The 23,149-nt window shown below is 40.9% G+C and overlaps 1 protein-coding gene across 1 annotated transcript; it reads right to left on the bottom strand.

Moving 5' to 3' along the window:
- Positions 1–397: 397 nt before the first annotated feature.
- On the bottom strand, positions 398–16,750 carry LOC311061121 (neurocalcin-delta B). The gene is made up of 4 exons (XM_084079662.1): positions 16,539–16,750; positions 5,382–5,815; positions 2,550–2,655; positions 398–1,305 (listed from the first exon to the last, which is right to left on the bottom strand). The coding sequence occupies exons 2-4, from the start codon at positions 5,757–5,759 to the stop codon at positions 1,214–1,216; spliced, it is 576 nt and encodes a 191-aa protein (XP_083935788.1). The 5' UTR covers positions 5,760–5,815; positions 16,539–16,750; the 3' UTR covers positions 398–1,213.
- Between the last annotated feature and the right edge of the window lie 6,399 nt (positions 16,751–23,149).

Raw genomic sequence — 23,149 nt, 5'->3', positions numbered from 1 at the left:
TAAAAGTGAATTTCTTTCATCGTGGCAAATTCCCACACTAACCCGAGTTATAAGAATATAATGTACTGAATATATTATTCCCTTTCATCCATCTCTTTTTGATTATACATTCCTTGAAGAAAGACGATTACACCTCCTGTGTCTTTATAAGTCGTTTGTCAACTTCATGTACTGTATATTTGCCAGAAGGTTTGCATTTGTGCCAGTTTATATTCTTATAGAGACCATGTTCAACCATGTTCAAACATTCAACTTGCCATTAAATGTCATTTGCAATAAACAGGTGGTGTAATCCATGTCCAGGATGTTCCCCCTTTTGAGGTTCAAATATGAGTCGATTCTGATTTGTTGTCACATTATGTTTTAAACACATTTTGAAACGGGAAAAACAAGATCGTCTAGGTGTTAAAAACTACATTTCCCATACATTCGTTGTACATATCCATACTGTAAGTCATGAACATTTGTAGTCCCACGCTGGTACAGTGCACTGCATCCAGTGTTCACATGGAGTCAGAGAGTAGAACAACAATGAAGCTCAGTCAATACTTTCTAATGACCTGCAGACCGTCATATACAACTTGAGAGCAATGTTTTAAAAAATACAAACAAAATAAAAACAAATGCCACAGATAAAAGGTAATAAAATAACAGAGAACTTGGATTGGGCTCAAACGCTGAGGATGTTTTAAATACCTCATGTCTCTGTTGGACCATCTAAACTACAATTCACAACAACCACACATATGACAGCATGGATTCTGTGTTCAAAACTAAAACAAAGTCTTTGATGGTATCAGGGTCCTCATCTATCACAGATGTTGTGGGACCCGTCTTGTTGGAACTTGAGCGTTTCACCGAGCGAGGGAGAGGGAGGCATGCGCATGTATGAGGGTGTCTGTGAAAGATTGAATATTCTATGTTCCATAAAGCACGGGACAGCATTAAACTGTGTACAGACATTACCTTTCTTTACCATGTTGTATTATCACCTTTGGTATTTGTAGCACGTACAATAACTTGTTGCATGTACGTTGCACTTGTTGCTGTGTGTGCGTGTGTGTAGTCCCTTACATGTGCCTCACTCTGCACAAAATGTCTTCGTCAGCTCAAGGCCAAAGTGATGTGATGTCAGGAATCACTGTTGGGTCAAGTGATTTTTGGAAATGTGTTGAATTAAATCAAACCACAGTGGGAAAGGTTCATTTGGTGTCTACTGTGCACTGCTGGGGTCACACTGAAGCAGCCGCACGATGGATGGGTCACTCTTAGCTCCCTCCACAAACTCCTCTAGGGACAGTTTACCTGAGAGGGAGAGAGATAGAAAGACAAGATTATTTATCATATTATCGACTAAAATCAAGATAATCAGACATCTTTCTGGGAAAACTGTACAGTATAGCAAAGTTCAATATTGCAAGAATAGTTTATTTCAATTGTTATCATGATTATTGTTATTATTATTATCCTTCTTTCTCCTCACCCTGGCCCTCATTTATCAGCGTAAAAAACGGCTTATATTTTTCCATTTTGCCGTACAACAACGTCAAAGTCACATTTATCAACGAATGCTATACAGCCAATCCTAGCGTACATCAGGTCGGAGCTTTGATAAATCTCACGTCTGAAAAAGAGCGCCATTTAAATAACACGCCCTTAAATATTCTCGAAACACCCCGATTTTACGACATGAAGAACCAGAATACGACCAAACAAAGCATGGGAAAAAGACACACACACACACACACACACACACACACACACGCCCAACTGTGTCTTTCATGTAATCCGTTACGGTACAATCTTTGTCACGTAGGCTTGTAGCCTACCGAGCAGTGCGCGTTCGAGTTACACTAAAATAAAGCAGTCATGTAGGCTATTCCGCATGAGACTCGGGCGGGCTGCAGTGATCCCGTGCCGCCACGTTAATAAGAGATTGGAGCGTCGGGTTTATATCCTTAAAAGCGCTCGTATATTTTGAAAATAGCAGATCTACAAGCTCACAACGCGTCGCAATACGATGCTTGTGAGCTTGTAGATCTGCTATTTTCAATCCAGCCAGATCTGCAATCTTATCTGAATGACTGTTAAAAGCAGTTTGTTTAAATTACTTTATAAAATGTTATATTTTCAGAGGGATTATTTATTAGTGTATATATACATTTTGGATTTGGATTATGTGTCCAGATGCCTGTCAGACAGTTAGACAATGCTGCTCCGCAGGTCTAGAATGGAATAAACGGGCGCAGCCAACGTCAACACAGACGTAAGATCTCAGCGTACAGTAGGCTGAAACCAACGTCAGGATATATTGATAAATGGCGAAAGTTGCGGTGATCTCGCCGTGCGCCCATTATTTGGTCTGCACCGCGTTGATAAATGAGGGCCCCTGTGTCTCCTAATGTGAAGAAATAAAAGTAGTTGTTTTTTGGTGTTTAAACTGAAAACTTGAATAAAGTTTAAATAAAAATAACAATAAAAAAAGAATAATCTTTATCCACTTAATGAATGAAAAACAAAAAGCCAGGGTTTAAGTGGGGAAGTCTTACCATCTCGGTTTGTGTCCATCTGCCTGAAGATCTTGTCTGTGCGTTTCTCAGGTGTGGATTCATCCTCAGGCATCTTCATTACTGATGACACCATCTTGTAGATGGCCTGAAGACAGGTAAAAAGAAACACACATTTGCATTTAGTGGATTGACTAAAGCAAACACTTCGTCATGTCAATTACCCCCATGTATTTGGTCACGGACACGCCATATGAAAAGATTGTGTGTCAGGGAACCCCATAAAAGAATTCTGTTAAAATGTTTAAAATTGATTACCCTATCTATCCTGGCTGCGACCTTTACCACCTACGATCAACCAATGGCATAAGAGGATATAGAAAATGTATACTATGGAAAAGATTACTGCTAAGCTCCAGATGAAGTACGAGGTGTTTCTAAAAGATTGGGCCCCGTAATAGGGTACTTTAATCTCCCTATATGAAAGCACGTGTCTGTGTTTTTGAGTAAGTGTATGTGCCATTATAGTTTTGTGTTATACTTAGGTATATTTCGTCTCCATGTGAATTTCCTGATATTTAATCTGAATTAATCTGTTGCTTAGTATGTCTGCCGAATTGTCCTGTTTGTTTTTCTTTTCTATTTGTTTTTCTGTTTTGTTTTTTCTTGCGTGCTTTTATTTTAGTTTATTTGCTGGAAGAAAAAAAATGTATACACTGTGAAATTTCTCTGCAGAAAAGCAAATAAACGTCTTTGTTCAAAAAAATGTTTAAAAAGTATTCCAAATGTTTTCAAGTAAAAACTTTTGTATATAGGGTTATAGTGGTTGATTTTAATGCTATATTAACTCATTACGCTGGAAACCCCTGTAACCTGTACATGTGAAGATGTAAGAAAGTACATTAGGGCAGTGGTTTTACAACATTTTGTGCCCATGGCACACCAATGGGCAAGTCAAAATCTCAAGGCACACCTGAAAAGAGCAAATCTTTTAAAATTGTGGAGAAAAAAATAAATATATGAATACATTTTAAATGTTTGCCTGTTCGCCTGTGTAAAGGCACGCCAGGTTAAAAGTGGTTCAAAAATATATTTTTCGGGTATAGAATTTGCCTCCGTATTAGGAAATTTGTTTTTTTCATTGATTGAATACTTTATTAGTCAAAAATGCATAGCATAGAGGTGTCACAAAATACCAAGGCACACCTGGACTTCTTTCACACTAGTGTTTCTCGGCATACCATTTGGGATCCATTGTGTTAGGCCACCTCACTGTTCTGTGTATAAGGTACGAAGACGAAATGGGTGGTGTTTTCGAGAGATGGTTAAATTGCCGAATGGACACCTGCCAGGCAGCTGTCTGTGTAGAGCACACAGCGGAAAAACGGTACAGGCCTGTGAAGTCCAAGGTCCACACACTTTTCTGCCTTGAACCACTCCCTGCTTCTCTTCAATACTTCTCCTCAAATGTACAGGTATGTGTGATTGCACAAACATCTTATCCCCGTCACACACACACACACACACACACACACACACACACACACACACACACACACACACACACACACACACACACACACACACACACACACACACACACACACACACACACACACACACACACACACACACACACACACACACACACACACACACACACACACACACACACACACACAAAGATTAAAGGAGCTGCAAGTGATTTGTTTGTTTGTTTTTAAAATAAGTGTTAAATAGCTCTATATTCCCATAGCAATCATTGCTATAGGCTAGACTAGTGTTTGTTCGTGGTCTCCTCGTCTGTCCAGCTCTTTTGCAAACAGTAAATACATTTTAAGGTCAGTATACCAATTGCATCAAACCAGAAGAGAACCCATACAGGATACAGGACAAACAATTGAAACTGGAGGTGATGAAACAAACAAATAAATAGGTAAACAAAGTTGGAACTGGAACACAAGCTGATAAATTATCTTTGTGGGGTTCCCTCAGGAGGAAATGTGTAACCCACGTGAAAATGTATTTTGTGTTCTGGAGAGATGGGGAGACCCCTGTTACTATACAAACATTATAGCAAAGATTATTATTGGAAAATAGAGTATATAGTATTTAACATTATAACAATAATCTTTTTTGTTTTAACCAAAAATATAACTTCCAGCACATTTTATTAATTTACATGCCAATATTAAGTGGCTAGAGAGAAGCAGAATGCCTTTTTACGATGTCCAGGGCTTAACGTTGTGCTGAATACGAGTTTCTCCATCTTAAAGCAACACTAGAGCTGTTAAGTACACAAGGGAAAACGCTTCCTAGAATTGCATAGTTGCTCGTTGTCGTGCTGAGTCAAAGGAAGATCCGAGGATGTGAGGAGGAGTTGTTCTACAAATACACCATGGATAAGTGCAGTGCAGACGACCCGAGAGAAAAACTGCTATTTTCTCTCAAATTACACAGTGGACGTTTTTCTGCTGTGGGAACTGAAATGGGGCAGAACAGATGGACATATATTCCATTTATACAGTATATATCTGTGTAGAAGCTGATAGCTGCGTAGATGAGCAAAACATTGCAAAAGATTCATCAGCCACATGGTAAGGTACGAAGACAGGTAGGCAGAAAGACACACAGACAGACAAAATTAGGAAAAAATAATCGAAAAAAGAGAAAAAAATAAAAAATGAAATAAGAAAAATTTACAAAAAACTAAGAAAAAGAAAGACAGACAAAGACAGAAACAAACAAACAAACAGACAAGAATGAAAGGACAAAAAAAGACTGAAGGAAAAACAAACGAACAAACAAAGGAAGTTGATGTCAGGACATTGACATAACCCCTACACACACACAAACACACACACACGCACATACCGTTACAATCTCTAGCATCTCAGCTTTGCTGATGTATCCATTTCCGTCCAGGTCGTACATGCTAAAGGCCCACTTCAGCTTCTGGTCCAGGCGTCCGCGGGACGTCACACTCAGAGCAATGATGAACTCCCTGAAGTCGATGGTTCCGTCCCCGTTGGCGTCAAACGTGCGGAAGACATGCTCAGCAAACTTGGAGGCGTCGCCGTAGGGGAAGAAGTTGCCATAGATCTTCTTGAACTCGTCCATGGACAGTGCGCCGCTGGGACAGTCCCGCAGGAAGCCCTTGTACCACTCGGTGATCTCATGCTCGGTAAAGTCGGTGTTGTCCACCAGATCCTGCATGATCTCAGGACGGAGCTTGCTGTTCTGTTTGCCCATTGTGACTGATGCTGCAGCTGCTGTGCGTGTTGATGAGAGGTTGATGGAGCCTTACACTGTGACAGAGTGGAAGGAGAGAGAGAGAGAGAGAGAGAGAGAGAGAGAGAGAGAGAGAGAGAGAGAGAGAGAGAGAGAGAGAGAGAGAGAGAGAGAGAGAGGTCATTAGGAAGCATTTAAATGAACTTGAGTATGGAAGATAAGGTGAGGGAGGAGGAGGAGAGAGGGATGGAGAGATGGCAAGGCACAGAAAGAGACAAGAGAAAAACATTATGTGTCAATAAAGCCACTCTCACTCACTGTAATAAACAGAGCAGCGACCAGAGGCAGAGCAACAACCTCAATATACGGTTTGATACACACGCACCGTTTCTGAATCAGGATGAGTCACACCACATACACACACGCATGCACAAGACCACCAGACGGCAGACACTACAAGCTGCACAACCACACCCCGTTTGAAACACTTCTGATAACTCAAATGTCTAAACTGCTACAGGGCATGCAGCTCAGTCACGTGTGCACCCTGCTGTGACTGTATATTGTATGTGTGTGTATGTATTTGCAGATGCCACTTCCACTTCCTGTAATAAACTCGCATAAGCACAGTCAGAACCACTGCATTTGTTTGTTGACCTAGTTTGTGTTTACATTTTGATTATGCATTCGGCATGATCTCCCACTTGTAAACAGCACCAAAGAGAAAAAGAAAATACATAATTTCTTCCAACTAATTCTCAAGAGTCAAATAAATTCAACATTTATACACAATATTTATACACACACTGGCTCAATCTATGGGTCAGCCAGAAAATGGAACTAGTCCTAATCCTCCCATATGTCGATGTTGTGCAATGTAAAAGATAATCACTCCTCTGAAATGATTAATGAATGGCTTGGGAGAAAAAGCAAAATAAAAGCATAAATGGAGTTTATAAACCCTAACCTTAATGTTCTCAGCGCTTCTCCATGCGGGACAGCTGGCTACTAGCTGCTAAACAGCTCATAAGGCCGAAGACAGATTATTTAAGATAATATACACTTTTATTTATCCCCATGGGGAAACACAGGATACAGTAGGTATATAGGTAAGAATAGAGAGGTATGAATATGCTGCATTCAGCAGTATCTGGATAATATGTTCATGTACATGTACATCAGTACATCTATTGCCAGTGGATATATGAATGGATATACAGTTCAGACTATCAATTATGAATATGAGACCGATATATGCACAGTGTCAACAGGCCTTCAGCAGTATATACAGTATCAACATAATGAGTATGTACAACTGTACAGTCTATCAACAATGAATTTAATGAGTGAATATAAATAAACCTTACAACAGTTATCCTAAGTACTGCAAGGCAGGCATCTGTCACGGTTCTGTAGTGTACATCGCAGTAGTCCATGTGCAAGTGTGCCTGAGTCAAGCAGGAGTCATTAATCCCAGAGAACGGAACAGACAGTGCAGGTCTTAAGTTCTCATGTGGCAGTTAGGCTTGGTTGTGGAGCCTGACGGCTACTGGCACAAACCCCAACCCTAACCCTGTGGCTCAATGTGCTTCTCATCCCCGCTTGCACATAGATAGAGGGATGAGAGGAGTAGAGCCTGTTCTAAGCTTAGCAGGGGATAATGACAGATAGCATCAGCAATGTCGGGTCAGGCTGCTGCAAAGTACATGACAGACAGATCACTCCAAAATGGAACATCTGATCTGTCACCTGTCTATTTGCAGCCATGTTGGTGACTTTTCTTACAGTAGGTTTAGATTTCAAACCATAATAATTAGGCCTATACACGTTTCTTAAATTGATAGCTTGAAAGAAAAAACACAGAAAATCCATCATTTTAGAAATATGACTTTGGATTGCTGCAGGAGAACTACCCAAAGCACTATTCTGTAACATTTTGTAGATTGTGATCCATTCATTTCTTAAATGTTTTATCCCACGATTTTGTAAACCCATTTTTTGTTCACACCCAGTGCCAATTGTCTATGTAATCCTGGGCACTACACTCCCTCTGCCAACCTAGGGAGGCCAGGGCCGAGCTCATGCCTCCTTCAATGCATGAGAGCCAACTGAGCTTCTTATCACCTGACAGGGGAGAGTTTCCATGGTTGGACGTAGTGCGTGGATGGAACACGTTATTCCCTCCATCAGCTGCCCCGGCTGGCCAGGGGGAGGCAGTATAGTGACCAGGATTACTGCCTGTTTTTGTGAGGGTTTACCTAGGGGACACGGGAAGAACATGCAAACTCTACACAGAAAGGCCCTTTCGCCAACCCCACCTAGGGTATGGGCACTGATGACACGGAGGAGAGAACACGCCCCCAGCGCCCACAGCGTCCCCTGCGGGAATCGAACCCAGGACCTTCTAGACATTTTGCGCATGGAGCAGTGTTATTTATGTTCCTTCTGCTGTGTGAGATAATGAGTGTAAAAAGTTTGCCATGAGACATGCGTATCATGTCTACCTATCTCTCAGTCAAACTCACATGATGAGCCCCCCAACCACCACCATACCACGCACACTACAAACTGCTATAATAATTAACTCTAAGTAACCAATGGGTTCTGGCAAAGTGACACTGACAACAGATTCTAATGATCTCCCTGCAGTTATCTAAGGCTACTTCTGCAAGCTAGTGTGATGGACGCTGCAGATTAGTAGATTAAACACCTGTTTACAGTCTTAGAACAATGTGCATCAGAAGCTGCACGGCAGGGCTTTAACCTGGCCAGGGGTGGCTGAAGCACAAGCTAAATAGAGGTCTACCTTTGCATGAAAAAGAGGCAGTAGTCAAAGCCAGCGATGAGCCACGGACTAGATACAAGCAGGGGATGGTAGATGCAAACTTGGTTGTCACTAACTATGAGATGAGTGTGAAATGATCACGAAAAATTAATTGTCATGTATTCATACATACCGCACACGCGCACACACACACACACACACACACACACACACACACACACACACACACACACACACACACACACACACACACACACACACACACACACACACACACACACACACACACACACACACACACACACACACACACACACACACACACACACACACCCCTCCTTAAATGTTAATACAATTCCTGGTGTATTTTAAATCATATGTGTTCCACAATCCTTCAGCACCAGGTTTAACTTCCTGGTCCCTTGGCAAACGCCCCAAGATAAGTGATTTTCTGGTATTCAACTTCAGCTGGGATTCAATGGATCAAAATAAATGTTGCTTAGCAGTTCTGGGGACAATCTGGGAAGTTTTCAGGGTGGACTCATAGCCCGGACCTCAAACCACTACCTTTGACCTTGATGGCTGACTCTAAAATCCAACTAATCCATTTTGCATCCATTTTATTTAATTCATAAACTCTGTCTGATGAGTGGATCCATTTTATTTCATTCATAAACTCTGTCTGATGGCACACAAAAAACACAGTAGGACTGACTGCAGTGTTGTCTGCACTGTGGATTTTTACTGCCTGGCCAATTGCATTACAGTTGAGGCTGTGTGTTACCATGGTGACAAGTCATACTGGAAAAAATAAGTCACTCCCGTTTATGGTAGCAAATGGGAAAAGACGTTAAATTAAAAACAAAAACATCCTATCTATTATTGTCACTTTTAATTAAAGGTTATTTACCAAAATATGACTTTACACACAGAATTTCAATTTGGGTAATAGATGGTCGTCATCAATAAAATAAGTAACTCTAGTACATCTGGCACTGTCTGTTCTTTTGGATTACTATTGACTCGAGTTTTGAGTCGGGTGAACTGCACATAGACTACGTTCATCTTCTCCGAAAGGGACACGTGGACCAACACAACCCCAGCTTCACCCCCAGTGTACAACCATAACACACCTTGCACCTCTTTGGTTTTATTTTAAAAGAACAAGTGATGGGAGGGACGAGAGATCAAAGTGCACCTGAACATCTCTAGGACAATGCAGCCTAAGGACTCAGCTATTTCTGGGACCTGAAGGATCTGAGACCACAGCCAACTACAATTAACCTTTAAGGCTCTTATGCCTGAGGATACTAGAAAGCCAATGATGACGGCACTGTTGCATAAACAGTGGTACGGCCGGCAGGAGGCAAGCCACGTGGTCAAACCCAGGCCAGAACTCCTAATGCCACTGGTCATGGCCTTATGGTCAGGACTGGAGAGAGAGCAAAGAAGACGGCTCTAGTTGAACTTTCTGATCATGTCTGAGAAGGTCAAAGGCTGTGATAGAGAAAGTCTTTGACCTCAACCTGTAGGCGTATTAGCCAGACAGGAACAGACAGTCCCTCTCACAATACACATGTTCATCATAGAAAGCCTGTCTGACAGAGGACACGGTCACCCTGGAAATATATGTTCTATATATTTTGGACTCTCAAAATATATTTTCCTTACATATTTGTTGCCCAAAATAGCCTACAGCTTATTTTCTGCATATATTGATAAAATGTGCTTTTCTTTTTCTTTTATTTTTATGTGACTGTGCATGAATGTAACTTCTCCTTTATTTTCAAGCTCACATCAGACATGCAGTTATGCAGTAAGTGTCAAGCAGCGATAACTCAGACACAATTAGTCATATGTTGAATACAGCCACTTAAGGTGACTAATTAAAAAAACACTGCTTTTATTTTCCATACACTGTTAAGTGTGTTCAATAGCAGTTTCATTAAAACCCTGCATCAGTTGCACCAGAGCCATAATCAGGAAGCTTTTATCGATGTTTTTATGCTGTAGACAGAGAATACCAGTCTAATCAAGAAACTTTCATATTTGCTAGCCATATTAATAACCTGACAGTACTGTGGATTAATTCTGGATCAATCAGGATGTTGAGACAAAAGTGACATAACAATAGGGCTGGGGAATATGTCGATATTATATCGATATCGTAATGAGAGATCATCTGGGATTTTGTATTCTAATAGTGATATGGCAAAAGTATTGTCTGTTCCTAGTTTCAACAATTGATAACAAATGCCAGAAATAGGCCCCAAATAGCAGATCTACAAGATCAAAATGTGTTACATACGTTGTGAGCTTGCTAGTATTTTGTGTTACCATTTTTGGAATTTTTCGCCCAGCTCTACAACAATAACATTGTTGTATTAATGGATTATTGTGACTTAAACCATGGTGAACAATGGAAAGTTATTCCAATCTGTGCATTGATATAATTTAGCAGAACTCAGTACTCAGGCTGTATGGACACAACCAGTCCACTGAGCATGAACTTAAAATGACCCAACAGAGACAATATTTATGGTGCTCATCATTATGCCGTAACGCAATAGGGACTGCAAATTAATCATTCTTGGCAGACCAAATTGAAGGGATTCCTCCCAGGTCATCTAGAGGCACACTTACATAACAGGCAGAAGTCTCCATTTATAACCTGTAGGTAGGCTAAAGCTTAGATCAAGAGCCCCTCAAATAATCCAAGAGCCAAGAGGCAAGAATAAAGAACGCAAACAAGAGAAGAAAAAGCAGACGACATTAAAGGACAGAGCCAAAGTGAAGGAGGACAGAGGCCCGATTGTGGACAGAAAGTTTCCGTTTGACACCCATGAATGACACATTCATGATGAAATATGATCCACCTCTGACCAGGTTGCAGGGATGAGGTCATTCAGTCACCACCTGATAGACAAGCAATTACTAGACTTTCAAGTTCTGCAACCTGATATCAATGGACATAGAGTGGAATAACCACTTTCCATTGGTCACTGTGGTTCAATCAATAATGCATTGATATGACAACGTTATTGTTATGCAACTTTAACTTCACATAAATGCTTGAGTGTCCCATCTGGCCCCAGCTTGACAATACACTGGTGTGGAAGTGATTTTTCATTCACACACTCTCTGTCACACACAGAGTTCAACTCTCAATGTTCAGTTTCACTTTCCTTCACATCTCTGTTTATCCTAGAGCCTGACCGATATATTGGTTTGGACGATATATTGGCTCTGTGGAAAACCACAATGATGACATGACAGAGGCATTATTTTTACTTTATAAGATCTGTATCTGCAATTATGCAGCGGATTTTAACCTATTTTTAAATAACTTATCTACCAGCTTGTGATGTGCCACGTTGTTGTGAGATTGTAGACAGTTCAGTTTACTGTATGTGTGTCTACCTACCTACTTATAAGAAATCAGTCAAAAAACATACATTTTCTGTGGACTAGGACTCTCCAAAATCAGGACTGGACCCAGAAATCTGGCATAGGTCGGGCTCTAGTTTGTACAATCCTTGTACTGTGAGCTGACGGTAATCAACAACATAAGTTGTGAAGTGTGTTCAACAGAATTATTTATAAAAGCACAATGAGGCCTGAAAGTGAATGTTCCCAAAAATACATCATCTTTGTTGTGCACTCTGTTTGAGGTAACAATAGCTTTCCTGTTTACATTTAAATTCTCTGTGGAGGCAAACATTTAAATTATCTGTGGAGGCAGATTTCACTAACTATTTTGTGGGCAGAAGATGGAATAGTAAAGAGACTTTATACCAGAAAGGGAAGCAAACATTGGCACTAATGCAATGTTTCCACAAGAAACTCTCACATCCCATATATCAATGCGTCTTCTTACCACTTTTAGACTGGTAATCGGGCAACAACATTTTGTAAAGTTATTCCTCAAATGTAATAATTTGTCAGAATTACTACAATCCCTGTTTTCACAGACACAAAATGGTTCACCGGACGAAACTCCTGTAGCCACTACCAGACAGAATATTTCATATAATATTTCTCTAATTGCCTGATTTGTCCCTAAACGTGTTTGCTAGATTTTGATGCATTTGTGAAACCTACTGTTACACATTCCAATCCAAACCATTGGCAAATACTCCGGTGCCGTGACGTTAACTTCTATAGAGCAAGGAGGACTCACATTGCAAGTATCACGATTCACGACTAAGGCTGCTCGCTGAAGCATTTCTTACTGTCACTGTGAATATGTGACTGTAACGCTATCTCATCTGTCATTTTGTAAGGTCAGAGCTTGGCTGCTGCCTGGGCAACAACCTGCCCCCACCACCACCCACCCACACACACACCCCCACACACACACACACACCCCCCCACACACACACACACACACACACACACACACACACACACACACACACACACACACACACACACACACACACACACACACACACACACACACACACACACACACACACACACACACACCTGACATCTTCACCCTAACATTTTATTATGTTTCTAGTAAACCAGCATTCTGGACAGTAAAGCAATAACTATAAGCCCCTGGATTCACTGTAGTGCTCTACCCAGGCCGGTGTTATATTCACATTGTACTCTTGATAAGCACCAACATCTGTGCGTGTGTGTGTGTCTGCAGCATCTATACAGTAAACAAGTTTGAGTACCATGATATGCCCAGAATAGGGACGCTAGGGTTCAAGTGGTTAATTGAAGTCAAATCACACACACACGGATTGTTAAATTCACATATTCTGCCTCTATATCATGATGACACACATTTCATTGTCACTCAGTGAGTTTTCATGTTTAAGCTCTGTGTAATAATGATGACATGACGGAGAGGCCATGAGAGAGCACACCAGAACAGTCTAAGAGCCTTAACAAGAAGGCTGGACACACACACACACACACACACACACACACACACACACACACACACACACACACACACACACACACACACACACACACACACACACACACACACACACACACACACACAGCTTGTTTACTCTGGATTAGATGCCTCTACATGCTTACACACAGACATGCCAGAGTCTCTGCTGTAAAAACAAAAGCTATAGGTTCATATGGAAACGTCAATCTGCTTACTGAACTGAACCCTAGGCTCCTACTCATCTGTGAGTGACTGTGAAATCTGCCATGACCTCATTCTGGAAATGCTGCACCTATTACCATGTGGCTTTCTATGCAAAACATTCATATCGTCTCAGAATAGTCAATATGGTTCCTTCTTTACTTCTCTTTGGTATTTGTTTCCACTCACTTTTGTTTGTTCAATTATTTTGCGTTCTCAGGTATTGTTTTTCCCAAATCTCTTTTTTCCATAATCATCATGCCTGTTCTGTCAACCACTCTCCTTCGTCATTCTGTTTCTTTCTCTGAGGGCCGAGTTCAATTCAAAAGCGACACAGACAGCGCAGACGAGACTAACTACAGGGAACGCTGCCACCACTGTGACCAGTCTGGCCCAAGACAAGCACACAAAAACACCCACGCGGCCCAAAATAGAAGGTTCAAATTTAGAGTACATTCAGCATCCTAAAAAGTATTGGAGGGACGATTCAACCACACTAAGGGGGCTATTATCTCTAGACTCCACCCTTGTATGACCACCACCTCCACCTCCACAGGTCTTGGTGGAGACGGACAGTCCATGCAGCCTTTCTCCTACCTTCTAACATCTAGCAGCCTATAAAAGGAGTTCATTCTCAATCCCCCCCTGTCTCTCTCGCAGACTGTGAATGTCTGTCTTCTCTTTTTTCACCCCTGTCATTCTCAAGTTCTCTTTGCCCCCTCCTCCCTCTCTCCATTTCAATGAGCTTCCTCAGAAGCTGTTCTCCGTTGCCGTGTCGTAGCATTTGGGGAAATGTCAGTCTCTCCCAGTGTGTTTCGTCATTCGTCTCCAGTCATCATGCATGTGGTCCATCCCGCCAGTTCCCTCACATCCTAATAATGGTGCTTCTGATCACCTGTGTGTTGAGTTGGGCACTATTTCAATTAATCGAGATGCACATTTTTTATATTTTTTGTTTTTTATATGTATATCAAGGAATTGATTAACCACTCAAATCCTATTTAATACGTCATCACACAACGATTATCAACGATTTTTTATAATCGATTAAATTGATGAGTTTGATTAACTTTTGCACCCCTAGTGTTGAGGTTCCCAAGCTCCCACCAGATTGATACCAACTGCGTCAGGCCTCGTCTAAATCCCAAAAGGTTCTCTCTAGAAGCACCATTAAACTTAAAGACACTCAATATCAGAGTAGAGCACATCTTATTCTTATCTCATCTTGTTTATATCTTGGATGTTGTCAGAATAGGAGGATTTCTATCGAGTCTTGAAATTAACAGTAGCCACTGGCCAAAAGATTGGATTAGATGAAATTGTACTTTGTTAATCCCAGAGGGACCTTGTGTTACATACGTGAGATGTGTCCTTCATTGATTTTAATTAGCTTTATTCAGATAAAGATTGTTGAGAAATATTTTATAGTAGCACTAGCAGGTAAGAACCCCGAAATACCCAAATAATTATCCTAAATGGCTTGTGTCAAGCAGGCATACAGTATGATGCTCAATGTCATTCCACAAGTTTTCTGTGGCCAAATCAAAGATCAACCATAACATATTTGCCCTCTTGAGCTCAGTAAAAAAAACACTACAATAAAATAAAACAGTTTTTTTTCACCCACTTGCCCTGCGCCTCGATTGCATTTCCTAAATCTACCTACTTGTTTCTTCATTGCATCAATTTAAAGGCTGATTGGATATACTTGTGAGTATAAAAGTGCCTGAATAAACACTCCATTCCACCACATCCCCATCTCAGACCCCCCCCCCCCCCCCCCGCCGTGTGTAAGCAAGGTTTTATTTTCACTTCCTGTTCTTATAGTTAATTCTACAATAAGGAAAATAAAGATCGAAGAGAAACACACGTTATAATTATAAAGCACTTCTAACTGTCAATAACCTTGATGAAGCAACGCCATCCTTATAGTCAGCAGACAGACAACGCTTCTATGTATCTGAATGTACATCCTGCAGTCAAATCAAGTCAATGTATCCGTTTGTGACTCTCTGCGAATGTACAAATGGTCCATTATGGTTAGTTATGCCATGGTCCATTATTTGTAACCTTTTCGCATAGTTAAATAATCTCAATAGCAGTAGTGGAAAGTAACTAAGAACGTGTTCACAAGTACTGTACTTAAGTACAATTTTGAGGTAGGCTACCTTACTTTACTGGAGTGGAGTATTTTAAATATCTATACTTTTACTCCACTACATCTCAGAGACAAATATTGTACTTTTATTCCACTACAATTGTTTGCAAACTTCAGTTACTATTATAGATTATTATTAACAAAACATACATTAACCACTTCAGCCCTATTTAAACTTTGGCTGTTTGAAAATAGCCAATCTAAAAGCTCATAATAATGCCTTGACGCAGTGAGCTTGATTGGCTATTTTCAAAATATGTGTAGACATTGGATACATTTGAAAACTTTTGAAACGGGACCGTCTGCATAATGAGTACTCTCTCCTTTTGGTACTTTAAGTACATTTTGATACCAATTCTTTCGTACTTTTACTCAAGTCAATTTTGAATTCAGGATTTTTACTTGTAACAGAGTATTTCTACATTGCAGTATTTATACTTTTACTTAGGTAAAAAAAAATGTGAGTACTTTTCCCACCATTGGTCTTATCACCAAACACACAACATGCAAGCACCATGAGAAGAGAAACGCCATATACAAACTTGAACTTGAAACACGTTGAGCAGTATCGTCGAACTTCATGGCTACCCATTCTCACACATATACTGTTCCCTGCAGCAAGACTGCATTATTGGTGTTCATATTCGTGCAAGAAAGACCTGCATAATAAATAACAGCTCACCTGTCTGAGCTGCAGAGCAGCGAACAGGAAGCAGATCACTCATAACCACCTACCTCGCTTTGCAAGTTGTTGTGCCTCGTTGGAAATGATGTAGACCTGGAAGTTGGTTAATAATAGTCCATTGAGCTTCTTCTTCTTCCCCCGGTGACAGACAGTGGCTTCTGTAGGTGGATAAACAGAAGTTTGAAGCAACAGGTTGGCTGGTGGAGATCCTCCCGTTCTGCCTCAAGTCCAACAGTGTATCCAACAAGCGGCAGGTTCTGCAGCTCTGCAAACCCTCGACTAAGCCCCATAATGACGTCAGCTTGGCCACGTGGTCCCCCTGAAGCCAATGGGAGACTGGCTGCGTTGGCCTGGCAACAACGGCCCAAGCGCCCAGAATGATGGGGTTGGTTGACACAGTCAGACCTCCAAGTGTGAGAATTCACAATGAGCTGTCATTTGAATAGGTAAACTCAATACATAATAGTGGGTTACGTGTATAAATGGCTGACAAAAACTGAATGAATGAATGACAAAATAACTGCCTTCATTATAGAAAGGTGATGGCATTCACTGCCTACAGTTTTTTTCTTCTACCCTCTTCATGTAGTGTTTTATGTGTTGATGATATTGTATTTTGGTGTTATTTTTATGCTATGTTGATGAATTGGATACATGGATACAGGACCACAATGGAAACAAGTCCTCAGGACTTTTTCGTGTTATCCTTTTAGCTCCAATGTCTGACTGTACCTTGTGCTGTTTACATTACTGTCTAATAAAGTATTCAATCAATCAAAAATATCTAGAGATGGAGCAGGCACTCATAATACATTTTAGTAGTCTTGTACGTGATGGGTTTTGTATGTGACTTCTTGCTACTCCTACTGCATTGCTGTTTATGTAGTAGTTTCATTGGAAGATCAATAGACAATACTTAAAACTATTTAAGTGAGGCGTGACAAGAAAATGCATTATAATGACAATTAAAAACAAAAGACAGTTGCCAGGTTAGGACCAGGTTAGCCTCGGAAACCCATGGCTTTTTTTTTGTTTGGACCAGGTTTGCTCAAGAAGGCAGCACATTGGAAGACATGCTTTGCCTAAGGGGATTAGTGGAGGTCAAAGCTACAGGGCTTATTCAGCTTGTGTCCAAGGGACGATTTCTTAATGGCCTCATACAGTACATTGTGAACCCAGAGTGCACATTGAGTCAGCAAAAAAATCTTTCCATGCTGCCAACTCTTAACATAACATTACAATGCACAATGCTTATTCCTTGCACCTCATTGCAATCATCAAACATAATTATAGTTTTAAAAGCTTGAAATAGATTATTGATACTTGTATGACAATACATCATAAACAATGAATGTGAGTATAATAAGGATTGTGAAATATGTTCTACCTAGGATGTGTAGTTCTTGCCATTACAATTTACAATTTAGGCATTTTAGTAGACGCTCTTATCCAGAGTTACTTACAATACACAAGGCAATTAATCACATAAATAGAAGGCAGAGAGAACAGTGTAGTGCCTCAATAAACTAGGATATCAGGTAAACAATTAACCTAGCATCTGTCAAAAGAACAAGCTATATAATTAACATTCTGTTCAATGAAACTATAAGATACCAGGTAAACAATGAACCTAGCATCTGTCTAAATAACATGGTAATGTATCTAAATCACACTCTTAACATTTGTGGTAAAAACAGAAAAAAACAGATCTATATAGAAGAAAAGACATGCGAACGAGTGACCAAGATACAGCATGTCTGCATAGTAGCTATACTGTATCTTGGTCAATCGCTAGCATCAAATGAAAGAGAAGGTGGTAAGAATGGGTATATGGAGAGTGAAGGGGTGAGGTGGAGTTTGAAGAGGTGAGTCTTAAGATTAAGGTGGAAAATTGAGAGTGAGTCGGCAGTTCTGACTACAATGGGGAGTTTATTCCACACTTTGGGAGCCAGGAGGGAGAAGAGTCTAGGACGTGTGGAGCGTTGTCCAGGGTGTTTTAGGTTAGGCTCGGACAGCATTCCTGTGTTAGCTGATCTAAGTGAGCGGGAGGGGTTGCCTGTTTTTCCAGGCTTGCACAAAACATCTCTTTTATTCCATACCCTGCAGATGAGATTTTCTTCTGTATTCTCCTAAAAATAAATGCACATTGAGAAGAGAAATATCAGCCAAGCAAAGAATAGATTTGTTACCTGTAGCCTATTATTTTTCAAAATAATTCAGAAAAAGAAAAAATATATAAAATGTTTTGTCTATTCCTCGATTACGGTACGTAGGGCTTAAGACATCACAACAGCGTGATGGCAGAACCCATACTACACTACTGTATGCTAGTGTGTGAGCAATTACTGTAAAAGCCAGGTGGTGCAGGGGTCAAGTTCATGCACCGTGGAGATTGGGTTTTATTCCTCCAAGGTGCCTCCGGCTTGATTGGGTGCTCTGTGTTCACGTGTTGGAAGCCACCATGGGGGAGAGTGCGATCTCTGTAGCTGTACCAGCGACTCCTGTAGGATTTTCAGGCGCCTGCTCAGCAGGGAGCGGAACAACGAGAGATAGCATGTTCCTCCACACGCGTTACACCATCCCAGTGAAACTGTACAGTGTACTGTCAAGCGAAATAAATCAGCTGGCAAATCCATGTGTAGAGGATTTTAAACCCAAGAAAGCCTATGGCTTGTTTCCATTGGGGTTTTGTACTCAATTCATCGAAACATCTAATGGCAGACAGATATACAATACTATGCAAAACATCATATAAATAGTTAGAAATCAAAAAGAAAAATATGTACAGTAAACAGTTTGGGGGGATAGGCTTTGAATTTTACAGGAGCCAGTTTCGAATTGCAGCCAAATGTAAGTGCTCTTTTAGAGCAAATTTGAAGGAGAGTAGGGATTTACACTCCTTTACGACTGTTGGCAGGGCGTTCCACATTTTTGTGGCATAGCAGGAGAACGAATTGAACCCCTTGTTTGAGCCAAATCTGGGTTGAACGTGATTAGTGGAGCTCCCTCTGATGTTGTGATTGTGGACGTCATTGATGTTTGTGAAGTAGTTTGAAAGGTACATGGGTGTCTTTGTGGTGTAGCGTATCTTTAGAACCAGGCCTATTGCAAATTGCAGTACTCCGTCCTCTACCCTGAGCCATCCGACACTAGCAAAATTAGCAGGAGTTAAATGAGTTGTAGATGTAAGGCCAAGCAGTAACCTGACCAGTTTGTTTTGGGATGTCTGAAGCCTTGTTTTTAAGGCCTTTGTGGTGCTATGGTACCATGAGGTGCATGCATAGTCGAAGTGACTTTGGATGAGTGCTCCTGTTAAGAGTCCTCAATGTATTCTTACTAACCAGTGAGGAGATCCTGTACAAAAATCTTGTTCTTTGGTTGACTTTTTTGATTACTTTAGTTTCCATTTTATCACTGGAAAGATTTGCCACTAAAATGGAACCCAGGTAGGTAATTTCCTCTTTTCTTGTGATAACATTGTCACCCACCTTTACTGTGAAGCTGTCGCCGAGGTTAATTTTGGACCCAAAGAGAATGGATTCAGTTTTACCCAGGTGTAATGTTAGTTTGTTATCAGCGAGCCAGGTGCAGATTCTACAGAGGGGGGGGGCAGGGTTTCGTTCACCTCCACCACCTGTTCTCTCCCCTCCAGATAGGATTGCACCCAGCTCACTGATGTGCTATCAAAACTGATTGCGAGGAGACATGGTTGTCTACACCCTCCACAAACCAAACAGTAGGGATTGGCAGTGCCAGTGATAGGACTAAACACACATGTAGGGGATGGGGAAAAACAGAAAAAACTAAAACAATTACAAAAAAACACTTGATCAGAGATTCTGCAGGAACGTAAAGTTACAGACAGTAAAATATAATTGGAGTCTGTGATCAGCTGCATTGCCTAACCCAACACAGCTGTGGTTCCGTAGCCATGGTCTGTTCCCAGTAGACTATCACTCTCTACAGAAGTCATTGCCTGGAAGCTCATCAGTGTCTTACCCTATGAGAGAGTCCCAGTGTAATGTCAAACCTGTGTTACAACCTCTGACTCCATCACTGAAGAAGACCATTCCAGGTCGAACCGTTGGTTGTCATTAAATTCTTTTACATCGTGGCTATGAGTGTGCAGCCTTTTCTTCACTTTTAGACAACCTCTGACTTAATCAATTAAACCCTATATACTGTACTTGTCCCCTCTCTTTGACGAAAATAGTCGATCTACAAGCTCATACAATGCGTAACAACACAATGCGCTCTGAGCTTATAGATTTGATATTTTCTGTGAGTGCTCATCTATTTTAGTTTATTATGACATGTTATGGTAAGGTAATAGAGACGGTTAATGTGGTTAAAGGGCAAGCGATATTAATAATATTGTAAATCCTAGAAATTCAAATAATGTGAGACACGTGAGATGAGATTGCAGGCAATGACCTCTGTTGCAAAAGAATACCTTGCATTTATGATACCACTTAGCAGCATAAACGCTAAATTTGTTGTATCAATTTTGGATATCATAGTTTGAACAGCTAAATCTGCCTGCCCCAACATTCAGAAAACATCTAGTAAATTAAAAAAAACTGTCAGGAGAGTTAGAACACCCTGGTGTATTATGAAGGACAAACGCTACCCCAGTAACGGACTGGCAAGGATCTGAGGTGTCTGAAAGCCCAGGGCTCAAGGCTCAGGAACAGTTTTTCCCCGAGGCTGTCAAAGCCCTGAACAACACAGGACAAACTAGAAAAAGTGCTCCTCGGAGCACAGGTCTCCACAAGGTCAGGTAGCTTAGTGTGGGCCTCCTGTTGGCGCTATAATAGGGCAATGTTGAAAGGGTGGCATTTGTTCCTCAACGTGTGAATGTGCGTGCAAAGTTTCACCGCAATCAGACGCTGCGTTCATGATTCGCGGCATTTTGTTCAAAACAGGCCACTCCTGCAAACGTTAGATATCAATCTTAGCCAATCAGCATGGAATATGAAAAATCAAACAGATCCGTCTTGATCATATGACTATAGAGATCATGTGTACCGATTTGTGTGAAATTTGGATAAAATCTGAAGGAGTAATATCCAAAAATGTGTTCTACAGAAGTCGGCCTCCTGGTGGCGCTATTAAAGGCAGATGTGAAAAATGCAAGGCAAAGCTTTTTTCTTGGCCTCTTTGGAGTGCACATACAAAGTTTTACACAGATCGGTGCAGTTATAGGTAAAAACACGAATCGGCCTGTTATAGCGCCTCCATGAGGCTGATTTCAAAATGTTCAAGTGGCATTTCTTCCTCGGCCTAGTGGGAATGTGCGTGAGAAATTTCACGGAAATTGCACACTGTGTTCATGATTTGAGGCATTTTGTTCAAAACGGAGCACTCCTGCAAACTTTGGATGCCACTCTTAGCCAATCAGGATGGAATATGAAAAATATGAAAGACTCTTTTTGTTTAATGACTATAGAGATAATGTGTACCGATTTGCGTGATGTTTGGACAAAATCTGTAGGAGTACTGTCAAAAAATGTGTTTTGCAAAAAGTGGCCTCCTAGTGGCGCTATAACAGGCCCATTTGAAAAAATTGGGGCAGAGGTTCTGAATTGGCATCCAGGGAGTGTGTGTGCACAGTTTCGCTGCGATCATGCCAATGGTGCCGGATATTAGCTGTACACAGACAGAATGATGCACGGACGGACACACACACGGAAGGACGGACGGACAGGGTGCAAAACATACTCTCTCGTACCTTGTTGTGTTATCCTTTGAGCCCAAGTGTTACTGTACTTCTGTACTGTTTACATCTTTGACTAGTAAAGTATTCAATCAATCAATCAAGACATTAACAGGGTACATTTATAAGCCAATATTATAGCAGCTACAGTCAACTATGGGCAACTAGCAAATTCCGCTACTTGTGTTTCTTCATAACCGGACAGTTGCTTTTTCAGGACTTATGGAGAGCCTTTCTTATTTGAAGTAATTTACCCTATCATTATTGCTATATAAAGCAACTGATATTGTTGTCTAGATATGGACTAGTATGTAAATATCTGTAGTTTCCCCATATCTATTGCCTTACCTTCAAAACTTCAACAAACACACACTAAGGCCTAAACTGCTCACCCATGGAGACACTTTGAAATGGAGAGAGTCATCTCAATCAGACAGACCATGCCTCTACACGGGTTCTGCCATTAGGTAACGCGGCTTTAACGACAAGGCTAATTAGCCTTTCACTGGAGCGCCAGTGATTATCTGTTACATAAACATAGAGTCCTGGCGAACTATAGCCTTACAGTTGTCCAGGCATGGCTATTTCTGGTAAGAGGCAAAAGAGGAATGCCATATGCTGTTCTCTAGTGAATGGATTAAGTTAGTGTCCATAGATTACTCATTAGAGTACAGTAGTATTAACATGTGTGCATGTTCTCGCATGACTGTGTCTGTACTCTGTTCATATGTACATATGGACAATGGACAATATAGACAGCATGTAATGGCAGAAGAACTGACATAGACATAATAATGAGAATGACACACTATAGTGGTCATGTTGGGTTAATGTATATAACACTCTATTTGGAGCCAAAATAAATAGTCTCCCGCACACCTGCAAAAAGAGCATATCCGCATGCAAATCACAGCACTCATGTCAAACCTCCCTCTATCTTTCTGT

Source organism: Gymnoscopelus microlampas (genome assembly GCF_963454915.1).
Source record: "Gymnoscopelus microlampas genome assembly, chromosome: 15".
In the NCBI taxonomy this organism is placed as follows: domain Eukaryota; kingdom Metazoa; phylum Chordata; class Actinopteri; order Myctophiformes; family Myctophidae; genus Gymnoscopelus; species Gymnoscopelus microlampas.
Note: the sequence above shows the minus strand (reverse complement) of the source record. Positions and strands in the feature narration are given on the sequence as shown.